This window comes from Leptodactylus fuscus, chromosome 9, assembly GCF_031893055.1.
Source record: "Leptodactylus fuscus isolate aLepFus1 chromosome 9, aLepFus1.hap2, whole genome shotgun sequence".
NCBI lineage: Eukaryota > Metazoa > Chordata > Amphibia > Anura > Leptodactylidae > Leptodactylus > Leptodactylus fuscus.
Genome location: NC_134273.1, coordinates 71822615 through 71846678, shown reverse-complemented (window position 1 = coordinate 71846678; position 24064 = coordinate 71822615). Strand labels below are relative to the sequence as shown.

The 24064-nt window shown below is 43.7% G+C and overlaps 1 protein-coding gene across 1 annotated transcript in view; it reads right to left on the bottom strand.

Annotated features, from left to right (window-relative positions):
- Positions 1 to 24064, bottom strand: part of PLPPR5 (phospholipid phosphatase related 5) — a 136550-nt gene that overhangs the window by 30872 nt on the left and 81614 nt on the right. The window contains exons 4-5 of the mRNA XM_075286579.1: positions 16533 to 16709; positions 15599 to 15718 (exon numbers count right to left, since the gene is read on the bottom strand). Of these exons, the coding sequence (XP_075142680.1) occupies positions 15599 to 15718; positions 16533 to 16709 (297 nt within the window). The remainder of the gene's footprint in view (positions 1 to 15598; positions 15719 to 16532; positions 16710 to 24064) is intronic.

Below are 24064 nucleotides of genomic sequence, written 5' to 3'. Positions count from 1 at the left end.
CAAGCAGTAACTATCCAAAAACTCACAAGTTCAATGGAATAATTGTGAAGGTGACATGGTAGAAGGGGTCCTATGTTAACATGTAACCGTTACAGTGTTTTTGATTGAAATAGCTTTTGATTTCGGTAAATGTAACCCCTTAATGCTGCGAATTAAACAAATCATCATTTTCAGTTCTTTACACCCTATGAAACGAAAAAAATAATCAAAAAATGCTCATGGTGGGAAGGGGTTAAAGGGGTTTTAATTTTTTTAGACTTTCCTATATCCTTTGGCTATGCTATAAATGTCTGAGATAGGAAAATCTTTTTAATAATAGATAGAGATGAGCGAACAGTAAAATGTTCGATATTCAATATTCGTTTCGAGTAGCCCCTCAATATTCAACTACTCAAATCGAATATCGAATCCTATTATACTCTATGGGGGAAAATGCTCGTTTCAGGGATAGGCAACATACTTACCAAGTCCACGAGGGGTGAGGGTCGGGCTGGATTCTCCGAGAAGTCTTCTCCGTGCAGCGTTCCCGCGGCATCTTCTGGCTCTGAATTCACTCTGCCAGGCATCGGGCCTGGGCAAAACCGACTGCGCAAGCCTGCACTACAAGCGGACATGCGCAGTCGGCGCTGTCCAGGCCCGATGCCTGGCAGAGTGAATTCAGAGCCGGAAGACGCCGCGGGGAAGCTGCACGGAGGAGACTTCTAAAGGAAGGAGAAGAACCAGCGTTGATTGGCCGACTGTATAGCATTCGGCCAATCAATGCTGGTTCTGCATCAAACTTTTCCATTCGAATAGCGAGTGGTACTCGATCGAGTACGAGTATTTCGAATACCGTAATATTCGATCGAATACCTACTCGATCGAGTACTACTCGCTCATCTCTAATAACAGATATTAGGTTGATTGTCAATATGGTAAAACCTCCGAAAGACCACCTCTTTGAGATGACCACCCCTTTATCCATGCCACATTAGTCATGGCGGATATTCAGTTCCATCATATGCCGGGGAATATTTATCAATATAAGTCCTAAACACAGCATTTCCGACTTTATTTATGAACAGCGTATGCCAGAAGGAACATAAAAATATGACGGGCTCGACACTTTTGAAAAATGTGCACCAGAATGGGGTAGCGGGGGTATAAAAGTGTCTAACTTTACAACACACATATAAGACAGGAAAGTACGACTATAGTTCAGGTTTTCTTGAAAAGAAGACCAAGTTTAAGATTCAATTGACACAATTTTGGTGACAATTTTTTTTTTACGCAATGGAGATGGTCCATGGTACACTATGTACATGGACCATCTACTCTGAGAAGAGACCATTTTTTAATGCAATTTTGGGTGGTCGGTTTCACGTTTTCTCTGTATAGGTTCACTGCATCTATATTTTTAGTTTTTTTTTACCTGAAACGTTTGAACAAAATCCAAATGTCATCATCTCCGGTACGTGCTAATTTATAGGTATATATTGCCATCATAACATTTTACACTAAAGCTAAATTACCGTCACTCATGGGCTATAAACAGATATCAACAGTGATGAGATTTTATATACACCATAATTAACTCCTCTTTATAGCTGAGCTGAATCTTAAATATATTGAGGAAAGTTGTGAAGATGAAAATTTTCAGCCATTCTAATATACATTCTATAAAGCTCTGTCAATGTCCCGGAGACTAGAACAAATCTTATTTAAAGGGCATCTAAGTTTATTTGTTTAGCGAATAGGACTGTAAGGGAATTGCTAGTTATGCAATTCTCTAGTGCTGCCACTGAAACCAGGAAGAAGGGACAACAAAGACAGCGAGTCCTAAACTTGACCCAGCCCCTGTCCCTACCCACTTGCCAGAGCTGCCAAGGGACAGATGACAACTTGGCGATAGTCCCTTCTCTGAATAAGTGCACACAGAAAAAGACAAGACAAACAGCACAGAAGAGGAGCCAGAAAGCTCAGGGTCAAAGCCAAAGAGACAAAGCAGTACCACATCGCCATCCAAAAGAGAAGTCACAATGGAAGCCAAAGGTCAGAGATCAGTGATACAATAGTAAGAAAAGTAGGAAGCTAGCGAGGACAAAAAGTCACAGGACAGGGTCAAAATAGCCAGTAAACCTGTGTGGGCTGATGACCTGTATAGAAGAAGTCCAGGACCTGCCCCAGACTTGACTGGTAGACAGGATAAGGTTAACTATTTGATGAACAAAGGGAAACAAGGTGCAGGAGATGACTGTGGTGGAAATTCACTTACAGAAGAGAGGTAATAGAGCAGCGTTCACACATAGGAAAAACAAAAAACTCTATGCAAGGAATCAAACTGAGCATGTCTCCTGCGCCGCAGCGTGTGAACGGAGGGTGGACTTTACAAGGATGTCATGCAACTTATAATATACATGCATTAAAAGGGAATGTGTCACCTATTTTGTAAACTATGTTTTGTTAAAGAGAGCCTACCACCTCCTCCAGCAGAAGGGGGGATGGTAGACTATGGCCATGACTATGCAGTATAACATATCATGAAATACTGCTAACAGAGTGGAGGAGAAGCCCAGGCAAGATGGAAGCCCTTATAACCATGTACAGAAAATAGGATACTAAGATCTCTGATCAGAAAATAAAACCGGATTAGAGAACAGTGCGATCGTAGCCTACAATAGTTACAATAGTGGTAATTTACTCCGGATTTCAGACTAGCACACGACTGGTGCATGTTTGTCAGGTCTCCTATAGCAGACTGACCAGTATGGAAAGGGTTACTGCAGGACCGAGCGCCTCAGCTGACACTTTCAGCCTCTGAGTCATTCTGCATCTGAACTCAAAGTGAAGTTTAACTTTATCAAAGGCGGCAGCAGGTTATGGTTCTTGTGACCAAATAAAAGCACAGAGTCTGAGGTTATCTGATCTTATCTTTGTATCCTCGTAGTTATTAGAGATGAGCGAACAGTGTTCTATCGAACACATGTTCGATCGGATATCAGGGTGTTCGCCATGTTCGAATCGAATCGAACACCACGTGGTAAAGTGCGCCAAAATTCGATTCCCCTCCCACCTTCCCTGGCGCCTTTTTTGCACCAATAACAGCGCAGGGGAGGTGGGACAGGAACTACGACACCGGGGGCATTGAAAAAAATTGGAAAAAGTCATTGGCTGCCGAAATCAGGTGACCTCCATTTTAGACGAATAGTGGATTTCAAATCCGGGTCATATGAGAATGTGAACTTTGTGACTATGAGACAGGGATAGCTGTACAGGCAGGGATAGCTAGGGATAACCTTTATTTAGGGGGGAATGTTATTAAAAATAACTTTTTGGGGCTCTATCGGGTGTGTAATTGTGATTTTTGTGAGATAAACTTTTTCCCATAGGGATGCATTGGCCAGCGCTGATTGGCCGAATTCCGTACTCTGGCCAATCAGTGCTGGCCAATGCATTCTATTAGCTTGATGAAGCAGAGTGTGCACAAGGGTTCAAGCGCACCCTCGGCTCTGATGTAGCAGAGCCGAGGCTGCACAAGGGTTCAAGCGCACCCTCGGCTCTGATGTAGGAGAGCCGAGGGTGCACTTGAACCCTTGTGCACCCTCAGCTCTGCTACATCAGAGTCGAGGGTGCGCTTGAACCCTTGTGCACACTCTGCTTCATCAAGCTAATAGAATGCATTGGCCAGCGCTGATTGGCCAATGTATTCTATTAGCCTGATGAAGTAGAGCTGAATGTGTGTGCTAAGCACACACATTCAGCTCTACTTCATCGGGCTAATAGAATGCATTGGCCAGCGCTGATTGGCCAGAGTACGGAACTCGACCAATCAGCGCTGGCTCTGCTGGAGGAGGCGGAGTCTAAGATCGCTCCACACCAGTCTCCATTCAGGTCCGACCTTAGACTCCGCCTCCTCCGGCAGAGCCAGCGCTGATTGGCCGAAGGCTGGCCAATGCATTCCTATGCGAATGCAGACTTAGCAGTGCTGAGTCAGTTTTGCTCAACTACACATCTGATGCACACTCGGCACTGCTACATCAGATGTAGCAATCTGATGTAGCAGAGCCGAGGGTGCACTAGAACCCCTGTGCAAACTCAGTTCACGCTAATAGAATGCATTGGCCAGCGCTGATTGGCCAATGCATTCTATTAGCCCGATGAAGTAGAGCTGAATGTGTGTGCTAAGCACACACATTCAGCACTGCTTCATCACGCCAATACAATGCATTAGCCAGTGCTGATTGGCCAGAGTACGGAATTCGGCCAATCAGCGCTGGCTCTGCTGGAGGAGGCGGAGTCTAAGGTCGGACCTGAATGGAGACTGGTGTGGAGCGATCTTAGACTCCGCCTCCTCCAGCAGAGCCAGCGCTGATTGGTCGAGTTCCGTACTCTGGCCAATCAGCGCTGGCCAATGCATTCTATTAGCCCGATGAAGTAGAGCTGAATGTGTGTGCTTAGCACACACATTCAGCTCTACTTCATCAGGCTAATAGAATACATTGGCCAATCAGCGCTGGCCAATGCATTCTATTAGCTTGATGAAGCAGAGTGTGCACAAGGGTTCAAGCGCACCCTCGGCTCTGATGTAGCAGAGCTGAGGGTGCACAAGGGTTCAAGTGCACCCTCGGCTCTCCTACATCAGAGCCGAGGGTGCGCTTGAACCCTTGTGCACACTCTGCTTCATCAAGCTAATAGAATGCATTGGCCAGCGCTGATTGGCCAGAGTACGGAATTCGGCCAATCAGCGCTGGCTCTGCTGGAGGAGGCGGAGTCTAAGATCGCTCCACACCAGTCTCCATTCAGGTCCGACCTTAGACTCCGCCTCCTCCAGCAGAGCCAGCGCTGATTGGCCGAATTCCGTACTCTGGCCAATCAGCACTGGCTAATGCATTGTATTGGCGTGATGAAGCAGTGCTGAATGTGTGTGCTTAGCACACACATTCAGCTCTACTTCATCGGGCTAATAGAATGCATTGGCCAATCAGCGCTGGCCAATGCATTCTATTAGCGTGAACTGAGTTTGCACAGGGGTTCTAGTGCACCCTCGGCTCTGCTACATCAGATTGCTACATCTGATGTAGCAGTGCCGAGTGTGCATCAGATGTGTAGTTGAGCAAAACTGACTCAGCACTGCTAAGTCTGCATTCGCATAGGAATGCATTGGCCAGCCTTCGGCCAATCAGCGCTGGCTCTGCCGGAGGAGGCGGAGTCTAAGGTCGGACCTGAATGGAGACTGGTGTGGAGCTATCTTAGACTCCGCCTCCTCCAGCAGAGCCAGCGCTGATTGGTCGAGTTCCGTACTCTGGCCAATCAGCACTGGCCAATGCATTTCTATGGGGAAAAGTTAGCTTGCGAAAATCGCAAACTGACAGGGATTTCCATGAAATAAAGTGACTTTTATGCCCCCAGACATGCTTCCCCTGCTGTCCCAGTGTCATTCCAGGGTGTTGGCATCATTTCCTGGGGTGTCATAGTGGACTTGGTGACCCTCCAGACACGAATTTGGGTTTCCCCCTTAACGAGTTTATGTTCCCCATAGACTATAATGGGGTTCGAAACCCATTCGAACACTCGAACAGTGAGCGGCTGTTCGAATCGAATTTCGAACCTCGAACCTTTGTAGTGTTCGCTCATCTCTAGTAGTTATGCCTTGTGAGCCTGAGATAATCATAAGACATTAGAATTTCCATTCCATTTCCATTATTAAGGAGTTTCCAATAAACAATATTTTATATCTGTTCTATACCTAAAGTGCAGAAGTCTTAGTAAGGTGTGAATGAAATGTTGCAAACAAAAATGGTTTCAAAAATAGAAGTGTTTCTAGTTTAGCAAAATGGCTTCAAGGAACGGAAGAGAATTCTAAATCCTATCAATATTTGGAGTGACCTTTGACCTTAGCCTTCCTTCAGTTTTTCTCAGTACTTGCAGACAGCTTGTGAAGGATCTCTACAGGGAGGTTGTTCCCGCCATCATGGAGAACTAAGATCTGTGGATGTCGGCTTGCCCTGCTCCTTCTGTGTCTTCATGTCATCCCAGACAGACGGGATGATGATATCAGGGCTCTGCAGGGGCCGGATCATCACTTCTAGGTCTCCTCCTCCACCTCCTCGGGTTTCTGTTCATGGAGTCCACTTGGGGCCCCCCGAATGGAAACTTATATGCATTAAAAAGTGGTTACCTAGGAAAACACTTGGACCCCATAGACTATTATGGAGTCTATGTGGTTTCCACTTGGTTTCTGCACAAGAAAAGTCCTACAAGCAGCAATTTTCTCTCCGCGTGTTTCGTGAAGAAACTACACAGACCCCTTATAGTCTATGGGGTTCGCAGGGTTCCTTTAGGTAACTGTTTTTTTTTTTTTTTTTTTTTTTTTTTTATAAATTATTTATAAAACACAAATGGTACAAAGAAGGGAATCAGAGCGAAACAACGCTCAACTGAAAGGACAACAACATCAATACAAAACCAGAAGAACATGCAAGGGTCCCTCAGGGAACAACAGGCCAGAGGAGGCCCCATTACTGAACATTCAAAGGGGGGAGGGGGGAGAGAAGGGAGGAAGGAAGGGGGCCAGGGAAGGGAGAGAGAAAGGAAAAGAGAAAGGGGGGAAGGGGGGAAGGGGACCCCCGACACCAGACCACAAACAAATCACACGGCCGGGCAAAACCCTAGCCCGTGATGTCCCGATACTGCCGAGACCCCTGAAAAAGAATCCAGGGAGTCCAGGCTCTCACGAAAGCCTCATGAGCATCTCTAAGAGATGCCGTGAGGTCCTCCATCGATTGATAGATAACGGTTTTTTAATGCGCATAGGATTACATTCCGGGGGTCCCCAAGCAGACTCCCCGAACAGAAACATGAACGCAAATGCGAACCGGCAGCTTACTCCGCAGCAGTTTCCAGCCTAAAAATTTTGCACAGTGCTGTACATTAGATGAATTTAACACAATTTTGAAACACTGCTAGATAACTTTTCAGAAATAGGATTGTTTTGCTTTTATGGGAATTGTATTGTATTTACTATACCTATTGTATTAGCTGGAGACAATTCTAGTGATTTTGCATTTGTGTCGATCAATTCTCGAATACGTCTTGCCAAGTGTTTGAGTATTTTCTCTGGCAGCTGTGCAGTGTATTTGAGAAGCTGTCTGATGTTGAGATGTGTTAATTTACAATGAGATAGAAATCAGCGGTACCTTTTATTAAGCCATGTTTAATGCTCCCTTGGGCTTTTGGCGTTAGCGTCTACACTGCAGTGGTTATTCGTCATACTATCAGTCTGTTTGCTTATGGAGTTCTTACCCTTCATTAACAATGTAAGAGCGACTATTAATCACAATGACTCATGGAAAACATAATTCAACATTTTAATGAAATTAATCAAAAAGAGACATCGCCAGTTCTGACCTCCCGAAAGGGATCACTAGTCAAACCGGAAAACAAGGCTGAGGAACACGATACATAGCCCCATGGGTGGGAACAATGTAGGATAATAATTTAACAAGATTGGACAAATGTCTAAATCACTAACATTATTTGCATGCATTTCATATAAGGATTATCACAATGAATCCATATAGCGGAGCTTTTGATAAGTAGGATTGTTCAGTTTATGGTTGACGTGAGGCTTGATGCACAGTTTAGAGAAGACTATCCAGCAATGACAAGCATTTAGGAAGCCAATTATAGGGATTATTATTAGAGATGAGCGAGTACTATTTGATACGCCCGTTTCGAATAGCACGCACCCATAGGAATGAATGGAAGCGGCCATTCATTCCTATGGGTGCATGCTATTTGAAACGGGAGTTTCGAATGGTACTCGCTCATCTCTAATTATTACACTATCACAACTTGTCAGCTATCCAGTACATGTTAGATTGCTGGAGTCTCACAATGGGGACCCCTGCCTATTAGAAGAACAGGGTTCCTGGTCCCCCATTTTAATGGAGTGGTGGTTGATCCATTCAAAGTCCATGGGACAGATAAGGGGGCTTCGACACTTGCGCCCGTGTCCTTTCTCCAGAGAAACTGGATAGAGGACGGTTTCCCAGTGGTCAGTTTTAAAACCCATTAATTTGCGGACACGAGCGCAAATGTGAATGCCCCATCACTGGGCACTGTGTTTCATATGTTGACATATCATCTCTGGAACCCATTGAGAAGACTGAGGGTGACCAAGCAAGTATTGGTATGGGGGCAGTGAAGAAATGGGATGGTGAATATTATCTAGTTTGTTCTTTAATGGCACTTTAAAGGGCATGTCCAAGAGTGTATATTGATGGCTTATCCTCAGGGGTGAACCTGCCTGTTTCGCCGCCCGACACGGATGACAGAAAGCCGCCCACGGCCGGACACGGTATGACAGGTTTCCGTCTTCTGCCGGCAGAAGACGAAAACCTGATAACGGAGACCCGAACGCTGGTGTGAACCCAGCGTCACGAGTTATACATGAAATCTACACCAGATCCCAACCGGCATGGATTACAATTCCGGGACGCAGGAGAGCGCCTGGTTTATTAAGAGGCCAGAGCCTTATGCCTTTTGGGGCCAGTCGTAGTAAACGCCAATCTTACTAAATTCTTCCCATTGTTTTCAATTATTTAACCCAGTCAATTAAAATGTTGTTAGTAGAACAAATTAAAAAGTCAATCAATATATTTATAATATTATGGCACGTCCATGTTTTCCTGGCGGGAAGGAATAGAGTACTGTAGAGGAAATCAGCAGTTAATACATTATTTTCCTGGCCCCATGCCCTTCCAGATGGTTGGTATTGTAGAATTATGAAGCATTTATGGCTCAAGTAATACCAAGTGCGAACATCACCCCTCTGCATACAAGGGTTGTTATGGGGCACTAATAGGGATAGGTTAGGTAAACCAATTATACACATTGGTTGTCAGATTGCCGACGAACAGAAGCACGCTACTCCTTGCGGTTTCCATGGAGAAGATACATCAAGCAACTCAATGTTTGAGAGGATGAATGTATGTATGTATAATTTGGACAACATATGGGGAAAAATATACAATTTGCCTTGACTGCATTAAATTATAAATATGTGTACAAATGGTCTCATGCATATTAATCGGCATGTGGATTCAAGACCCCAAAACAAATATAGGCAAGGTCAGATTTAATAAAGAATGATTTCCGCTTACTGCGATGAAGAATAGACTCAGCTGGCGCTGGGAAATCTTACAAAATATCACAGCCTTGGAAATAATTATGTATTTATCATGGATTTAGTAGACCGAGCAACAGGACAATACTGTCTGTGGGTGTCCACATTTATGAAGGTGTTCTTCCCACGGTGCTTGTTTGCTAGAGTCCGCTACATGGGGCGTTAGCCTTAAACATATTTTGACCATATTAGACGGTTTCAAAACATGTCTAGTAGAGATGAGCGAGTAGTTAAATACTCAATATTCGTTTCGAGTAGCCCCTCAATATTCGACTACTCGAATCGAATCCTATTATACTCTATGGGGGAAAATGCTCGTTTCAGGGGTAGGGAACATTCGATCAAATTGAACTTACCAAGTCCATGAGTGAGGGTCGGGCTGGATCCTCCGAGAAGTCTTCTCCCTGCGCAGCGTCCCCGCGGCATCTTCCGGCTCTGAATTCACTCTGCCAGGCATTGGGCCTGGGCAGAGCCGACTGTGCATGCCCACACTACAAGAAAATGGCCGCTTACAGTCAAAGCGGCCATTTTCTTGTAGCGCGGACATGTGCAGTCGGCTCTGCCCAGGCCCAATGCCTGGCAGAGTGAATTCAGAGCCAGAAGACGCCGCGGGGACGCTGCACGGAGAAGACTTCTAAAGGTAGGAGAAGAACCAATGTTGATTGGCTGACTGTATAGCATTCAGCCAATTAATGCTGGTTCTGCATCGAATTTTTCCATTCAAAGAGCGAGTGGTACTTGATCGAGTACGAGTATTTCGAATACCATAGTATTCGATCGAATACCTACTCGATCGAATACTACTCGCTCATCTCTAATGTCTAGGAAAGAGGATGTGACAAAGTGAAGACATAAAATGTTCCACATTTATTAATGACCATTTTGGCTCACACTCTAATACTGACCCAGAGTAAGTAAAAGAAAATTGTCTACTCCAAATATACCACACCGTGTGAGCTACCGTGGTAAATTCAGCACCTCTCCTTCCATCTAGTATTATGTCATAAGGGGGTTTCACCTCAAAAGACATTGGATATTCCATAAATGTTTGATAGATGCGGGATCACCTCTGGGACCCGCAGTAATCTCTAAAATGAGTCCCCCAGACTCCCTACTGCCTACTCAGGCCTGGTTCACATCTACGTTCGGTAATCTGTTCAGGGAGTCCACATGGGGACCCCCCGAATGGACTATCGAACGCATTGGCAAATGGAGAGCTTATGAAAGCAAACGAACCCTATAGACTATAATGGGGTCCATGTGCTTTCCGCATGGTATCCACACGGAGCATGCGGACAGAAAAGTACTTCATGATCTACTTTCCTGCCCGCATGACTTGTGCGGTCTAAACACATGGACCCCATTATAGTCTATGGGGTCCGTGTGCTTTCACTGCTCACAGATTGTCAATGCTTTTGGTAGTCCGTTCGGGGGGTCCCCATGTGGACTCCCTGAACGTATTACCGTATGGCTGCGACCTCGCTGAGGTCTGAGGAACATCTTAGCCATAGGTTCAGGTCCTAGAGGTGGGACCCGCATCTGTCAAACATGTATGGCATATTTTGTGGATTGTGTGGGGAAGCCCCTTTAATTGTAGACAGTAATAATAAATCTTCACCAATATTGTACATTTCTTTCAATTAAAACTTATGAAAACTGTAATACATATTTGTTAGATAAGTCTTTTAAATGTTGAATTATTCTTTAATAAATTTGCAAAATTTGTTGCTAATAAATTTAGGGTACTGTCGGGCCAATTTGCATTTCTTCTGAATCAAAGCGAAGTATATTTTGTCGTTTTTGTTTTTTTATATAGATCAAATTTTTAACAACATCAAAAGATTCCCCCGTCTATTAAACTCTATTCTAGACCATTTGATGAAATTTGTTTGTGAGGTTTCTATTACACTAAACCTAGTAAAATACAACGAATACTAGATTAGGTTCCTGAAAAGTAAGACTACGGCTTGCCGAGAAATCTGCTGCTTGGGTTCAGCTCACACCTAATAGAATTCTCCTGCTGTGTATTTCGTAAATCCTGGAATCCGCCATAAAATTTGCATGTGTTACATGTGAATTATATCGCACATTCTGGAGGGTTAGCCAAGGATTTTACCCTATGCATCATAAATTCTAAAATCTGCTGTGAAAATTTGGAAGAAAAAATGTTGTCGATTGAAAATCTGCACAACACGTAAATTTCGGTGCCAGCTTTGGCTTGCAGCATGTTGTTGAGACTTGTTAATCTCATCTCTTTGCTGCTACTGCAATACGTTGCGGATTTTCTACCTGCAAATCTGGCCAGAGAATTTGCAGTGGAATCGCCACATGTGAACATAACCAATAGGATAAGGAATAAAACTTGAAATTGCATATTTTATTGATAGCTTAATCCCTTCCCAATGTCTGCCATACATGTAGAGCGAATGGCAGGTCGTTGAAAATGTCACCGGCTCAGAGGCAGAGAAGACGTCATAGTTAGTTTTACACAATAGACATCTGCCAGCAATGTCCGTGATTGCAGACAACTCCAATCACAGACAAATAACCTTGCAAATGTCGTGGTCAATTACACCTAAGAGATTATTTTGAGGATATGGGGCTCCTTCCCCTCCGTGGTAAGATCATGGAAGCCTTATGGCGGCTATGGCCGGCGGGAGGCCTTACGAATTCTACCAATGCTTTCTGTGTCAGGGGCTAATATTATTATAATGCTTTTACTATACACTGCAATAATATAGTATTACACTCTATAGCCGTGTTGGCGAACCCATGGCACACGTGCCAGAGGGGACACTCAGAGCCCTCTCTGTTGGCATGCATGCTGTCGCCGCATCCATGCTACCTGATCGCTCACTAACAGGGCATCAGCTGAAAACTGTCAGTGTAGGCTACAAGTCCGCGGCTTACATTGACAGCAAAGTGTGACATCTCCCCCGACGCAGGCGCAATGAAATAATTCATCAGAGCCTACAGTGAGAGAAGAAGGAAGTCGTACGGCTGCTCTTTGCGGGAGGTAAGGCAAGTAGCATATAATACTGTGTGGGGGCCCAATGTGGAGCATATAATACTGTGTGGGGTCCACTATGGAGCATTTAATACTGTGTGTGGGCCCATTGTGAAGCATATAATATTGTGTGGGGGCCCACTGTGAAGCATATGATATTGTGTGGGGGGACCACTGTGAAGCATATAATACTCCTGGGGGCCCACTGTGGAGCATATCATATTGTGTGGGGACCCAAAGTTGCGCATATAATATTGCGTCGGGGCCTACTGTGGAGCATATAACACTGTGTGGGGCCCATTGTGTAGCATATAATACTGTATGGAGTCACACTGAGGAGAATATTATTATGTGTGGGAGCCACCATGGAGCATGGGCAGAACGGTGGCTCAGTGGTTAGCATTGCAGCACTGGAGTCCTTGGTTCAAATCCCGCCCAGGACAACATCTGCAAGGAGTTTGTATGTTCTCCCCGTGTTTGCGTGGGTTTCCTCCGGGTACTCCGGTTTACTCAAAAGACAAACTGATAGAGAACTTAGATTGTGAGCCCTATATGGGACAGTGACTGTCAATGTCTGTAAAGCACTGCAGAATATGATGGCGCTATATAAGTAAGCATAATAAATAAATAAATAATTATAATTAATGTGTGTGAACCCACTGTGGAGCATATAATACTGTGTGGGGCCCATTGTGGAGCATATAATACTGTATGGAGTCCCACTGAGCAGCATATTATAATGCGTGGAGGCCAATGTGGAGCATATTATACTGTATGGCGTCCCACAGAGGAGCATATTATAATGTGTGGGGTCCCACTATGGAGCATATTATACTGTCCGCAATTGTGGATCCACACAGTATTAAGGTTAAATTGCTGTGTTGCCATTTTGCAATAAATTAGTGGGTTTTGGGTTGCTGTTTAGACACTTTAAAAGGTTCACTTAAAATAAAGCAAACAAAAATATTGTATTAATATAAAAAGCACATAGGATTAAAAATATCAACTTACCCCACTTTCTCCATTTTACAAATAAAAATATATAAAATAATTATATTAGATGTTGCTGGGCCCAAAGAATGTGCAAGCTCTTAAAATATAAAATGCACATGGGGAATACTGTAATGGGGAAAACAATGCTGTACACAGCCCTATAAACAGCGATGTAAAATAAGGTACTGGTGTCAGAATAAAGCAATGTAAAAAAAAATTATTGCAGGAAGTTTTACATTTACAGAGTCTCTTGTTTTAACCAATTTTCAAATACTCATTGGAAATTTTACTTAATTCATGGAAATCCTATGACTTATGAATCGCCCGCATAAGGTTACCCACATGCTGTGGATAAGGGGGTAAGATATTTTTCACTTCAAGTGACCAAACTCTTTCAGTTAGAACAGTGTAATGCCTCCTTTCACCAGTGGTGGCACTGCAGGTAAATTGAGCAGTTGCTGCCGGGTCCACCATAGAGAACAGACGATTGATCGCATGATCAGCCTTTTATCGTTGTGTTATCCAAAGGGGCCAATTCCTAAAATCTCTACTTCTCTGCATAATACTGGTTACAGTCTAATGGCCATGAGCAATATTATAAATACCATACAATAGGAAGCCACGTGAATAATTGTTTGCCCGGATCCACATGAATGAGTTTCAATAGGTGCGCTGTACATAGGAATTTTGTTTTAGTTACTGATATTTTAATGTTTTTTTCTACAACAATTTTTGTTTGCTAAAATAATTTCATGCTCTATAAAACATGAGAGATATTAAAATAATAATGAGTTCTATGAATGTCTCGCTGTTCACATATTGTCTGCGGTGCCTGAATTTTATACTTTACAGAACGGATCTTGTGTAGGGCTGAAGTATTTACGGCACGCCTTTATGGGATGAAAATCGTGTGCAAGTGTCCAAGCCATGGAGTGTCCTGGACTACAGGAATCCTGGAATCAATGGAAATCTAGCAATATATTTGATTGCATTAAGAATATTGTGAGAAATTTAATAATTGATTTTCGCCATATTGGGTGTTGCAAAGTTGCGAAGTTTGTTGCAAGCCACATTTACCCAAAGGTTTGCTGTTTTTTTAGGTCTCTTGTCAATCAAAAGTGAGCATTGCTTAGAACGCCCACCGCGCAGGTTTACTATCATTTATGCCAGAAGTTGGTGTAAATTATATCAAAAATCTATTTGGCTATCTAATTTTGTCACAATGAAACGATCTCTTCCCCTACTTACAAGATTTTACAAAAGCGGCATAGGTAGTATGGAAATTGGGGGAAAAAATAACATTTTTTCTTTTTTAATACCAGAAAACAGGCTTTAATATAGTCCCCTTAAAGGGGTTTGCAAGGCAGAAAATCTTTTTTTTAAATAAATTTATGTTAGTGCTAGTGATGGGTTAATAAGAACACCCATATACCTTTAGCAGTGTTTGGAGTGATTTATGGGTGTCTCTGGTTGCTTACTTGGTGTTAGTTTCCTTCTGTGCAGCTTCCGGTGTAGCTGCTGCACTAACTCTCTCTCACTCAGCTTCCCCCTCCTCTCTCACTCCGTTACAAAATCCTCCCTGTCTCACTAAACCTAGCCCCTCCCACCCTGCCTGTCTCACCAAGCCTAGCCCCTCCCACTCTCACCGACTAGCGATCCCAACCATTACTAGCCCCTCCCATCCTCAGTATCTCACTAAGTCTATTGATCCCACCCAATTCTAGCCCATCCCACTCTCCCCATCTCCCTAGCTAAGCTATTCCATCTACTGCTAAAAGATAGGAAGACATGGAAGAGCCATCCCAAGACACAAGAAGGCTTGGTAAGTATTGATGGGTATGGTGGGGAAGGACAGTGGTGGTGACGTTCTGTTTCGGAAGTGATGAAACGGAGCGTCACCAGATTATCAGAAAGTTTCACACGACCGCTCTAGGGATATAGGCAATTATAGATTTTTTAAAAAAATTGATGTAACTTACAAGTTAGGTGGGGAAAGGGGTTTAGTTCATGGGTTAATTATCACTTTATCCTGGACGATTCCTTTAATATACATAGACATACATGTGGTATTAGAAGAAAGAGAATTCCTTTTGTAACACTGGCTTCGAGCTGGTGATCTATATACCAGTTGTTATATATATGATGCCTGACAACCTCATATATAAGTCGGCGTAGTCAGCAGATCCCCGGCAGTCAGTCTGTGTCAAATTACTCTGCTATTCGGCTCACAGCTGAGTTGGCTTCGTGCTGGCAGCAGAGAAGGGGTGAAGCTGCTCGCCGACAGCGCTGATATTTGTTATAGGGATATTTAATAAAAAGAAAACCCTTTCAACTATTTTTCATGTCTAACACCTAATCTTATGCTAGGAACTCAAAAGTCTCTTTCAAAGGCACAGATGAAATAAGAGCATTTTTATCATCCAGGAACTTACCTTTTCCAAAGGACTTTCTACCCGGGGAATGCTGATCATTGGCATCTGTGCCAAATTATCAATGGGGGATTTTTCCTGTTCTGCCTGTCGTCCCTTAAAATTGTTAACCACACAGACAACCTGTTGTAAGGGGAACACATATGTAACATATCATATCTTTTATATATAAGTATTTGAGTTTTAGACAGTGGAAGACTGTAGAAGAGAAGAGGCTCCATACCAAAGCCCAAAATGGGTCCCTCTATTATGGGTCCCTCTATTATTATGGTCCTTCTATTATGGTTTTAAGGGATTATGGTTTAAGGGTACAGGAGGACCTGGTGTTTATTTCACCTCTAAGTCCCTTTTCGTGAATCTTGGGCCAATTCTCAATACAATACACTTGAGAGATTCTTCTTGCCATACACAAAATTGCACCAACTAGGGCTATCCCATTACCAAGGGGGTCCCATATTCTGTATATCAAGAGTATAAAATCCCTAATGATAATGTTACCCTGGATGGATTGACACTTAGGACCTCATCTCAGCAAGACAATGATGTTAGCCACCACGATGCCCTAAGGGCTCGTTCACATCTGCGCCCATGGTCTCCATTCTGCAGGTTTCCGTTGCCTGCACGAAACTGGGCAGGAGACGGAAACCTGCAATCATGTTTCAAACCCATTCATTTGAATGGACTTGAAAAGTGTCTGACCGTGAGCACCGGTGAGCGTTTTATGCTCACTTTTATGCTCACTTTGTGTCCGGTTTAAAAAAAGGTTTCGCCACGGAGAGCTCAAAACGCTCACCAGCGCTCATGGCCGGACTTGGTCTGACAGGTTTCCGTCTTCTGCAGAAGACGGAAACCTGATACGGGGACCCGAACTAAGTCTTGCCAACGTACATGTGCATGGCAATACAAAATCATGTCATATAGGAATATGTATACATACCAAAAACACGGCTATTGATATCCCAATAAGAAAACCGGCTATGACATCTGACCAATGATTGCGATATTCGGCCACTCTGTTTATTCCAGTTAGAAACGCCAGACACATCAAGCCCAGGCATAGGACAGGTTTGGCAAGTCGTGTCCCTTTGGCTTTAATGGTGCTGGTAATGTACATCTGTAAAAGAAAAGTAATACACATAAGTTACATCTAATATATAAGAGGGACAGATGCCCTATAAGTGAGCTCTTTCTGCCAGAATTGAGTAATATTGTAAAGGTCAAATTCCATTCTGGCAATTATGGAGTCCAATTTATTACATGGTGAACCCGATCCCAATTCAGATCCTTATGTAAGTCAATGGGCTCCCCCAGCTACTTAGTCCCCTTCACTTACCTACACAGAAGTGCTGCCGCTGCCACTCCCCATTGTTCTCGCTCCTCCTCTTCTACTTCACATGCCTGCAGAGCGCCATGCGCGCCCCCTCCTCACAGGCTAGTGTTGCTGGGAGTAGGCTTAGGAGAATGTGGGCGGATACAGGGCGGGGAGACGTGAGTGTATCACTCATGTCTCCCCTCCCAGTACCCGCCCACACTCTGCTAAGCCACATGCCCCGCCTTCTCCCAGCATCTCTAACACTAGCCTGGGAGGCAGGGGCGCGCACGGTACTCTGCAGGCATGTGAAGTAGATAGAAGAGGAGTGAGAACAATGGGGAGTGGCAGCGGTAGCACTTCTGTGCAGGTAAGTTGAGCGATCGGGATCGGAATTACATTCCCGATCTTCTTTAGGCAGGATCGGAACCCGATCGCAATTGTGAAACTTACTTGATCGACAACTGGGATCCGATCTTTTCCGATCCCAATCACTGAACCCTAATGGTGATCTATTCATTTCAATGAGTAATCTTGTGACAGAGTATCACAAAATCATACTTTTTTTTTTCAAGTTGATTATTTCACACTATGCATCTCAAGATATGTTGAGCCAAGAGAAAAGGGAAGGTTGGCCACATGTTCATGCAACACATATGTCTCCAGTCTCATTTTCCCCTGCACCTTAAAATTGTGGAAAAAAATGGCACCTATTGAAATAAACCATACTTGCTAATGGCTCATGATTGACCCCAATAGGTCATAGATAATACTAATTTTCATTTGACATAATCTAATAATTTCCTGGAATTGAATCAGTTAAAGGCCGTTGGTAAGAGGCTGCCATTGTAATGTAAAGTGTGCATTGTGAGTGACACCTACATTATTGTAAGGTTACTCATTTAGAATTACACATTTCTGTAGGGTAAGCACACTGGTTGGATCGAGCTTTTCATTATAAAGGTTTTCACACACTATATCGAAATACACAAAGACAGTGATAGAAGTGGATTGTTGACAATGCAGATACTGACCTTGGGGAAAGTTGAGCGAAATTGCTGTGTACTGCATAATAACCGAGAATATTTTCAATTTGGCAAAACTATGTAGCGGGTTTTATAGCAAAAAACTGTCTTGAGAATTTGGACACAAATCAACTCGTGACAATAGCTTGTCATAAAAAGTAATGGACACTGCTCTTCTATTTTTATTGCCTGAGCCATCGGGGTAAAATAGCTTGCAAAATTATTCTTCATCTCGTGCTCTTAAAATGAACAATGATAAAATATTTTCTAGTAATAATTCAACAGAAGCGACTGTATAAGTGGGATGTCCTCAGAAGCAAATTCCTTTAATAGTTGAATGAGGTTATTCTTAAAGAGGAGCCTTCGTCACCTCCACCAACTCCAGTCCAGGCACAATACTCTCTTCTGACACTGATGGAACTTTTTCTTTGGCCCCCACCATTCCCAAACAATCAGTTCAGTTCATTTGGGTTTGGACCAAATTGGAAGTGTAGGGTAAAGTTGACTATTATACTCTGAGCTCTTGTCGCATCCTAGAGCATAATAACTGGAGGTCAGGAAAAGTATGTAAAACCTTGCTTTTTCTGAGTTCCATTGTTGTATCTTCTGGGCTGTCCACCATCTTCTTCAGCCCTTAGGTCTCTGCTGAGACTTGTGATAGAAACTCAGTGGTCATGTTGGGGCATCTAAGTCATCATCTTTTGATACTACATCCAGCGCCGCACCTCCCATGAGGCGACCTGAAGCGACCGCTTCAGGTGGCGCTATGTCGGAGCCCCAGGAGAGGGCGGCATTTTTGATGACCTAAGCCAGTCCAGGACAAGCTGTCCTGGACTGGCTTAGCGTCACCGTCTCGGCAGCCCGGCACGGGAAGCGAGTGGTGGATTGGGGCGGCCCTGTGGATGCAGCGCTGCTCCAGTGGCCGCCCCTCACACTTAGCAGAGAGCAGGTCCTCTCCCTGCCTGCTAACGACGCTCGCTCCGCTCGGCCCCGCCCCCTCTGCTCGGCTCCCTCCTCTGGGGGAGGGGGGGTGGCGGCTTTCTGTCGTCCGCCTCAGGCAGCACAAACCCTAGGTTCACCCCTGACTACATCATACCTGTATATGAGGAGTAGACACCCCGTATGTGAGTGTTGTGGCCCCATCAAAAGCCACAGTGGTGACTTGTGGGCTGAAGAAGATAGCAACAGACTGAAGAAGAACACCAGAATGATGGCGGATGCTGAAGCAGAGCCAATTAAAGGTGAGCAAATATGTTTTATCCCAATATTCACATCCCTTCCCCGTGTTCTAAAATCAATAGCAAAATGGAAGCTAGGTTTCATCCATCTGCTTGATTCTTCAAGGCAACATCCAAAATTTCAGGTTCTGCATAAGCTAAATCTTTTACAAAATTTGTAATAAATCTGGCTCCTTATTAACACAGTTCAGCCAAGACTAATTAACATATCAGGGATTAATAATGACTGCAGTGATGGCTCAGGAATGGTGGGAACTAGAGAAAATGTTCCAACTGTACTGAATTATGTGGAACCATAGCACCTTGGAAAGGTTGTAAAGAAGTTAGTGGAGGTGGTGAAAGGCCCTCTTCAAATGTGTTGTGCCAGTCGGTCAACCTCTGTTCTTCAAGTGCCCATACAATTTTAATAGCTGTCTGAAAAGCTACTGCTCCCGATTCCACCATGCGTACATACACTTGGCTCAGCCAACAAGCAAATCAACAAAATACTTGAGTGTTAAAAAAAATTCAACATGAAGAGTTGGCAGGTCTCTCATACACCTGAGATACAGTAGTCATCCAGTCTTGCCGAAATTCTCATGTTTAACCCTTCTCCTATATGAACCTTTAGGATGTATTAGGACATGATAGACAAGGGTACTTTTATTAGCCAGTATTTAGCGTTACCCCATATTCACTTGTCCGAGTTTTACCTGCAAATTTGCCCCGTGTGTGCGCCGGATTTACTAGCTTGAACATGATGGTACCATTCACAGAATGATGTTCAGGTCGGTAAATCCAAGAAACCACACGGACTGAGTTTCATGGGTTAAACTTGGTCATGTGAATGCAGGGTTGGTCTAAATGACCCAATAGGACAAGGTATTACATCATCTCTGGCTCAATTGAATGGCGGCCAGGTACAGGTGAGCCCTGGTTAACCTGAAACCCATAACAAGCAGCTGCGTGAGAACGGACAACAAAAACCATTGAAAGCAACTGGAAAAAGTCAGGCTAAAGAGGGCTAAAAACTGGTGAGTTAACACATTAGCTGCCAAGTAAACAAGGGCTACATTTGTAATAACATTTCTCCGATAGTGACCGCTGCAGGAGATATGCGCAGCTTTCCTTGGCAATAACATCGGATCAGCAGGGGGTCCATATTTAGAGAAGCGGTTATCGACTTCAGACACTAATTTATGAAAGTAATTAACCTATATGAAAGTTAAAGGGGTTATCCAGGGAAATATAAAGCTTATCAGTACATTCCCAGTACAGAATAAGGTTTATTTCTAATATATAACCATCCACGCAGTACCCTGCCAGAAGTTTTGTTGCTCTGCCTCCTATGACTTTGGTCTAGAGTCGGTGATCCCATACAGCCAACATGGTAGTCCTGTGCTCTGCATTGGTAATAATTGGGGCTCTGGCGAACCTGACTATATACTGTATTAGAGATAAACCTTATCCAGTTGGGGGAAGGCGCTGGTAAGGTTTATCTCTCCCTATTTAATCCCTTCAAGTAACTTCAAACACATTGGGGCAGATTTATGCAGACTGTACGTCAGTTTTATGTCGTAAACTTGTTGCAAAAATGGTTTCCAGTGGTGCGTTTCCCTGGCAAATTCAATTGAATTGATGGGTGGTCTCTGAGCTACTAGTGGCCACAACTCAGCCATGTTTTATCGGTGTGCTATAACACTATGATGTCACAGTAATGGTAGCAGTGGTTAACCCTCTGCTATGAATCGGCACTGATTGGTCCATTTGAAGTCAAGTGGACCAATCACAGAAGAGCCACTATTAAAATTACAAGCAGCTACTGCGATTGACCCATGTAAATTTTAGCACAATATTCAAATGGACAAAGAACCCACCTATACCGGGTAACCGTTGGTTCACATCTGCGTTGGTTATCTGTTCAGGGAGTCCGCATGTGGACCCCCTGAATGGACTACCGAATGCATTTACAAACGGTGTCCAGTGAAAGCACATGGACCCCATAGACTATAATGAGGTCCGTGTGCTTGCTGTGAGATCTCCGCACGAGTCATGCGAACAGGAAAGTAGTACTTTTCTGTCCGTATGTTCCCTGCGGAGATCTCACGGCAAGCACATGGACCCCATTATAGTCTATGGGGTCCATGTGCTTTCACTGCATGCTGCTTGCAAATGCATTCGGTAGTCCGTTCGGGGGGATCCACATGCAGACTCCCCTAACGGATTACCAAACGCAGATGTGAACCAAGGGTCACCCGGTATAGATGGGATCTTTGTCCATTTGAATTTGAAGTTCACTGTGGAATTTGTCTATATGTGTAACCTAGTGATTCTAAAGACACTAGAGACATACTAATGTACAATACAATGTTTCCTTTTTTTCCTCCCATTTGTTCATGGCAAGGATGTAAGGCATGATAAAGACCCCCGTCAGAATGGAAACCTCAGGTGTGATACAGAGGATAAGTATTGGTGTGAATATATATATATATATATATATATATATATATATATATATATATATATATATATAGTACATTCCCATCATTACACAGCAGCCTAGTGATCTTGTTAGGTTTTTTTTATTAAAGTGAAGCAGGTGCTTTCTGCTTTGTCTGAGATCAGGATATGATAGAAGTTCAAAGATTCTTATATTTATAGTATATGATTTGGAACAGAATTTTTAAGTAAAAATAGAATAAACCTTGACAGGACTCCTAGAGAGACAGTAAGAGTCCTGCAGCATCTTCCACCCACACAGCATAACTGACAGCTCTCCCTGTATCAGCCATTTATAGACAGTGTAAGTCTGATCTCAGAGAGGGTGAAACGCGTAGTAAACGTCCTACAGAACTCAGGATTCCCTATGAATACAATATATGGAATGTGACCGCAGAGAAAGGAAAAAAACTAAGATTTTATTTATGGGAATTATAACCGCACTCTATTATAAAATCGGAAGCACAATTACACCTGCTATATCTACCGCACATAAATCAGCTCTTTCATTTCCGCTTAGCGTCTTCCGCAAGGCTACATCGGAACAAATCGTCTGTTTGTTTCTGGATTTTATGCGCGTCTTGTCAGAATGCAGAATACATTAGATTTTAATGCGTTCATGGCAATAATCTAACATTTGATCTTTGAAGTTCGTCTCACAATGACTGTGATAATGTTCAGGAAGACACAATTCAATAAGGGGGAAAAAAAAAAAAAACTGTTTAAAAGGCTTATTTTTCGACAAGAAGAGACTCCAGTTGCCATAGCAGCCACCCACATTTCAAAAGTGCAGAAAGGGAATGTTATTTGTCATGCAGGGGAGAAAAAAAAACATTGTTATCCTACGATACAGCAAACCGCATTATGTTAGACATCATAATCATATTTGCATAGGGAAAAACCATAGGGCTTTGCACACACGCTCCTTCTCATCCATCACCGTTTGTCTTAACATGTCTGCCCAGATTGGTAGTAAGACGAGAGCGAACCCGCACAACATCACGTTAATGAAGGCAGACTCTTACATCACCGCGCTCATCAAAGTAGCAATTTGTATCCCAAAGTCTTCCAATGTGCAGTAGAGATTGTCAGGCTAATGTCTTATGTCTCTCTGGACAATGTCAAATTCTATCATCCCGTCTTACAATCACCTATTAAATGTAAATAAGTGAGCTGGTTGATGTCAGGATTCATGGAATGAGCGAGCGGAACGCTGCCGAGTCTTGTACCGCACGCTAATAATCCAGCACCTACGGGACAAGACAGATGTAGACGCCTCATTATCAGGTTTTCTGGATTATTAGGATTTATTGAAAGTGCAGAGCTGAGTGGGAGAGACTGTGCGGCGAAACACGGCGTCTTAGGGTATTATAAAGCCATGTGGACTCTGTGTGCTGCCATACCAGGCCCAGCTATGTGATACCGCCATACATACTGTATGCCCTCTAAGGGAACATGCTCCAATATACTGCTGAATTCATACCAAAGTAGATATCGTGTCTCAACTTGAGGCCAAAAAATAAATAAATTGGTATTTTGGTGTGTTTAGTTATTCCTTAAGTTCCCACGTTGCCGAAACTCTGCTTTTTTTTTTGTTGCAGATTTTGTTGCGTTTTTTTGAGCCAAAGCCAAGAATGGCTACAAAAGGAATGGGACTAGGGTTGAGTGATCATGTTCGGAAAAGATCGGATTCTGATCGGTGATCGAGAAAATTTCACGATCGCGATCGGAATTCCGAACACGATCTTTTTATGTGGGATCAAGATCGGTACTATTTCCCACAATGCTTTGCTTAGCCTTCACACTGGGTATACGCTCTGCTCATTCTGAGTGGAGTGTATACTCAGTGTGAAGGCTCCCCTGCGGTTCCATAGGAATGAATGGAAGCAGCCGGCACACAGCCTTAACCCCCTGCACACTGGCTGCCTCCATTCATTCTAATGGGAGACTAAACTAACATCTCTAGTAGCTACTTACCTCCAGAGATGGCTGCTCCGGTGCCCGGTGTTCTTCTTCGCCTTGCTGCCGCTCCATGCTGCTCTTCTCGCCTCGCTGCTGCCGCCTCCCAGGTTAGTGTTTAAAGAGCTAGGAAGGCGGGGCTTGTGGCTTAGGAGAGTGTGGACGAGTACAGGGCGGGGAGACGTGACGTCTCCCCTACATTACCCGCCCACACTCTCCTAACCTGGGAGGCAGGGGGCAGCGAGGCAAGAAGAGCAGCGTGAAGTGGCAGTGAGGCGAAGAAGCAGGAGAACACCGGGCACCGGAGCAGCCATCTCTGCAGGTAAGTGGACACCAGGGGGACTAAGTAGCCAGAGGATTAAAAAAAAAATCCTCTGGCTTTATAGTATTTCACTACACAGTGTGGATTCTAACAATTAAAGCGTTCAATTGTTAGATTCCATGCTGTATAGTGAATAGG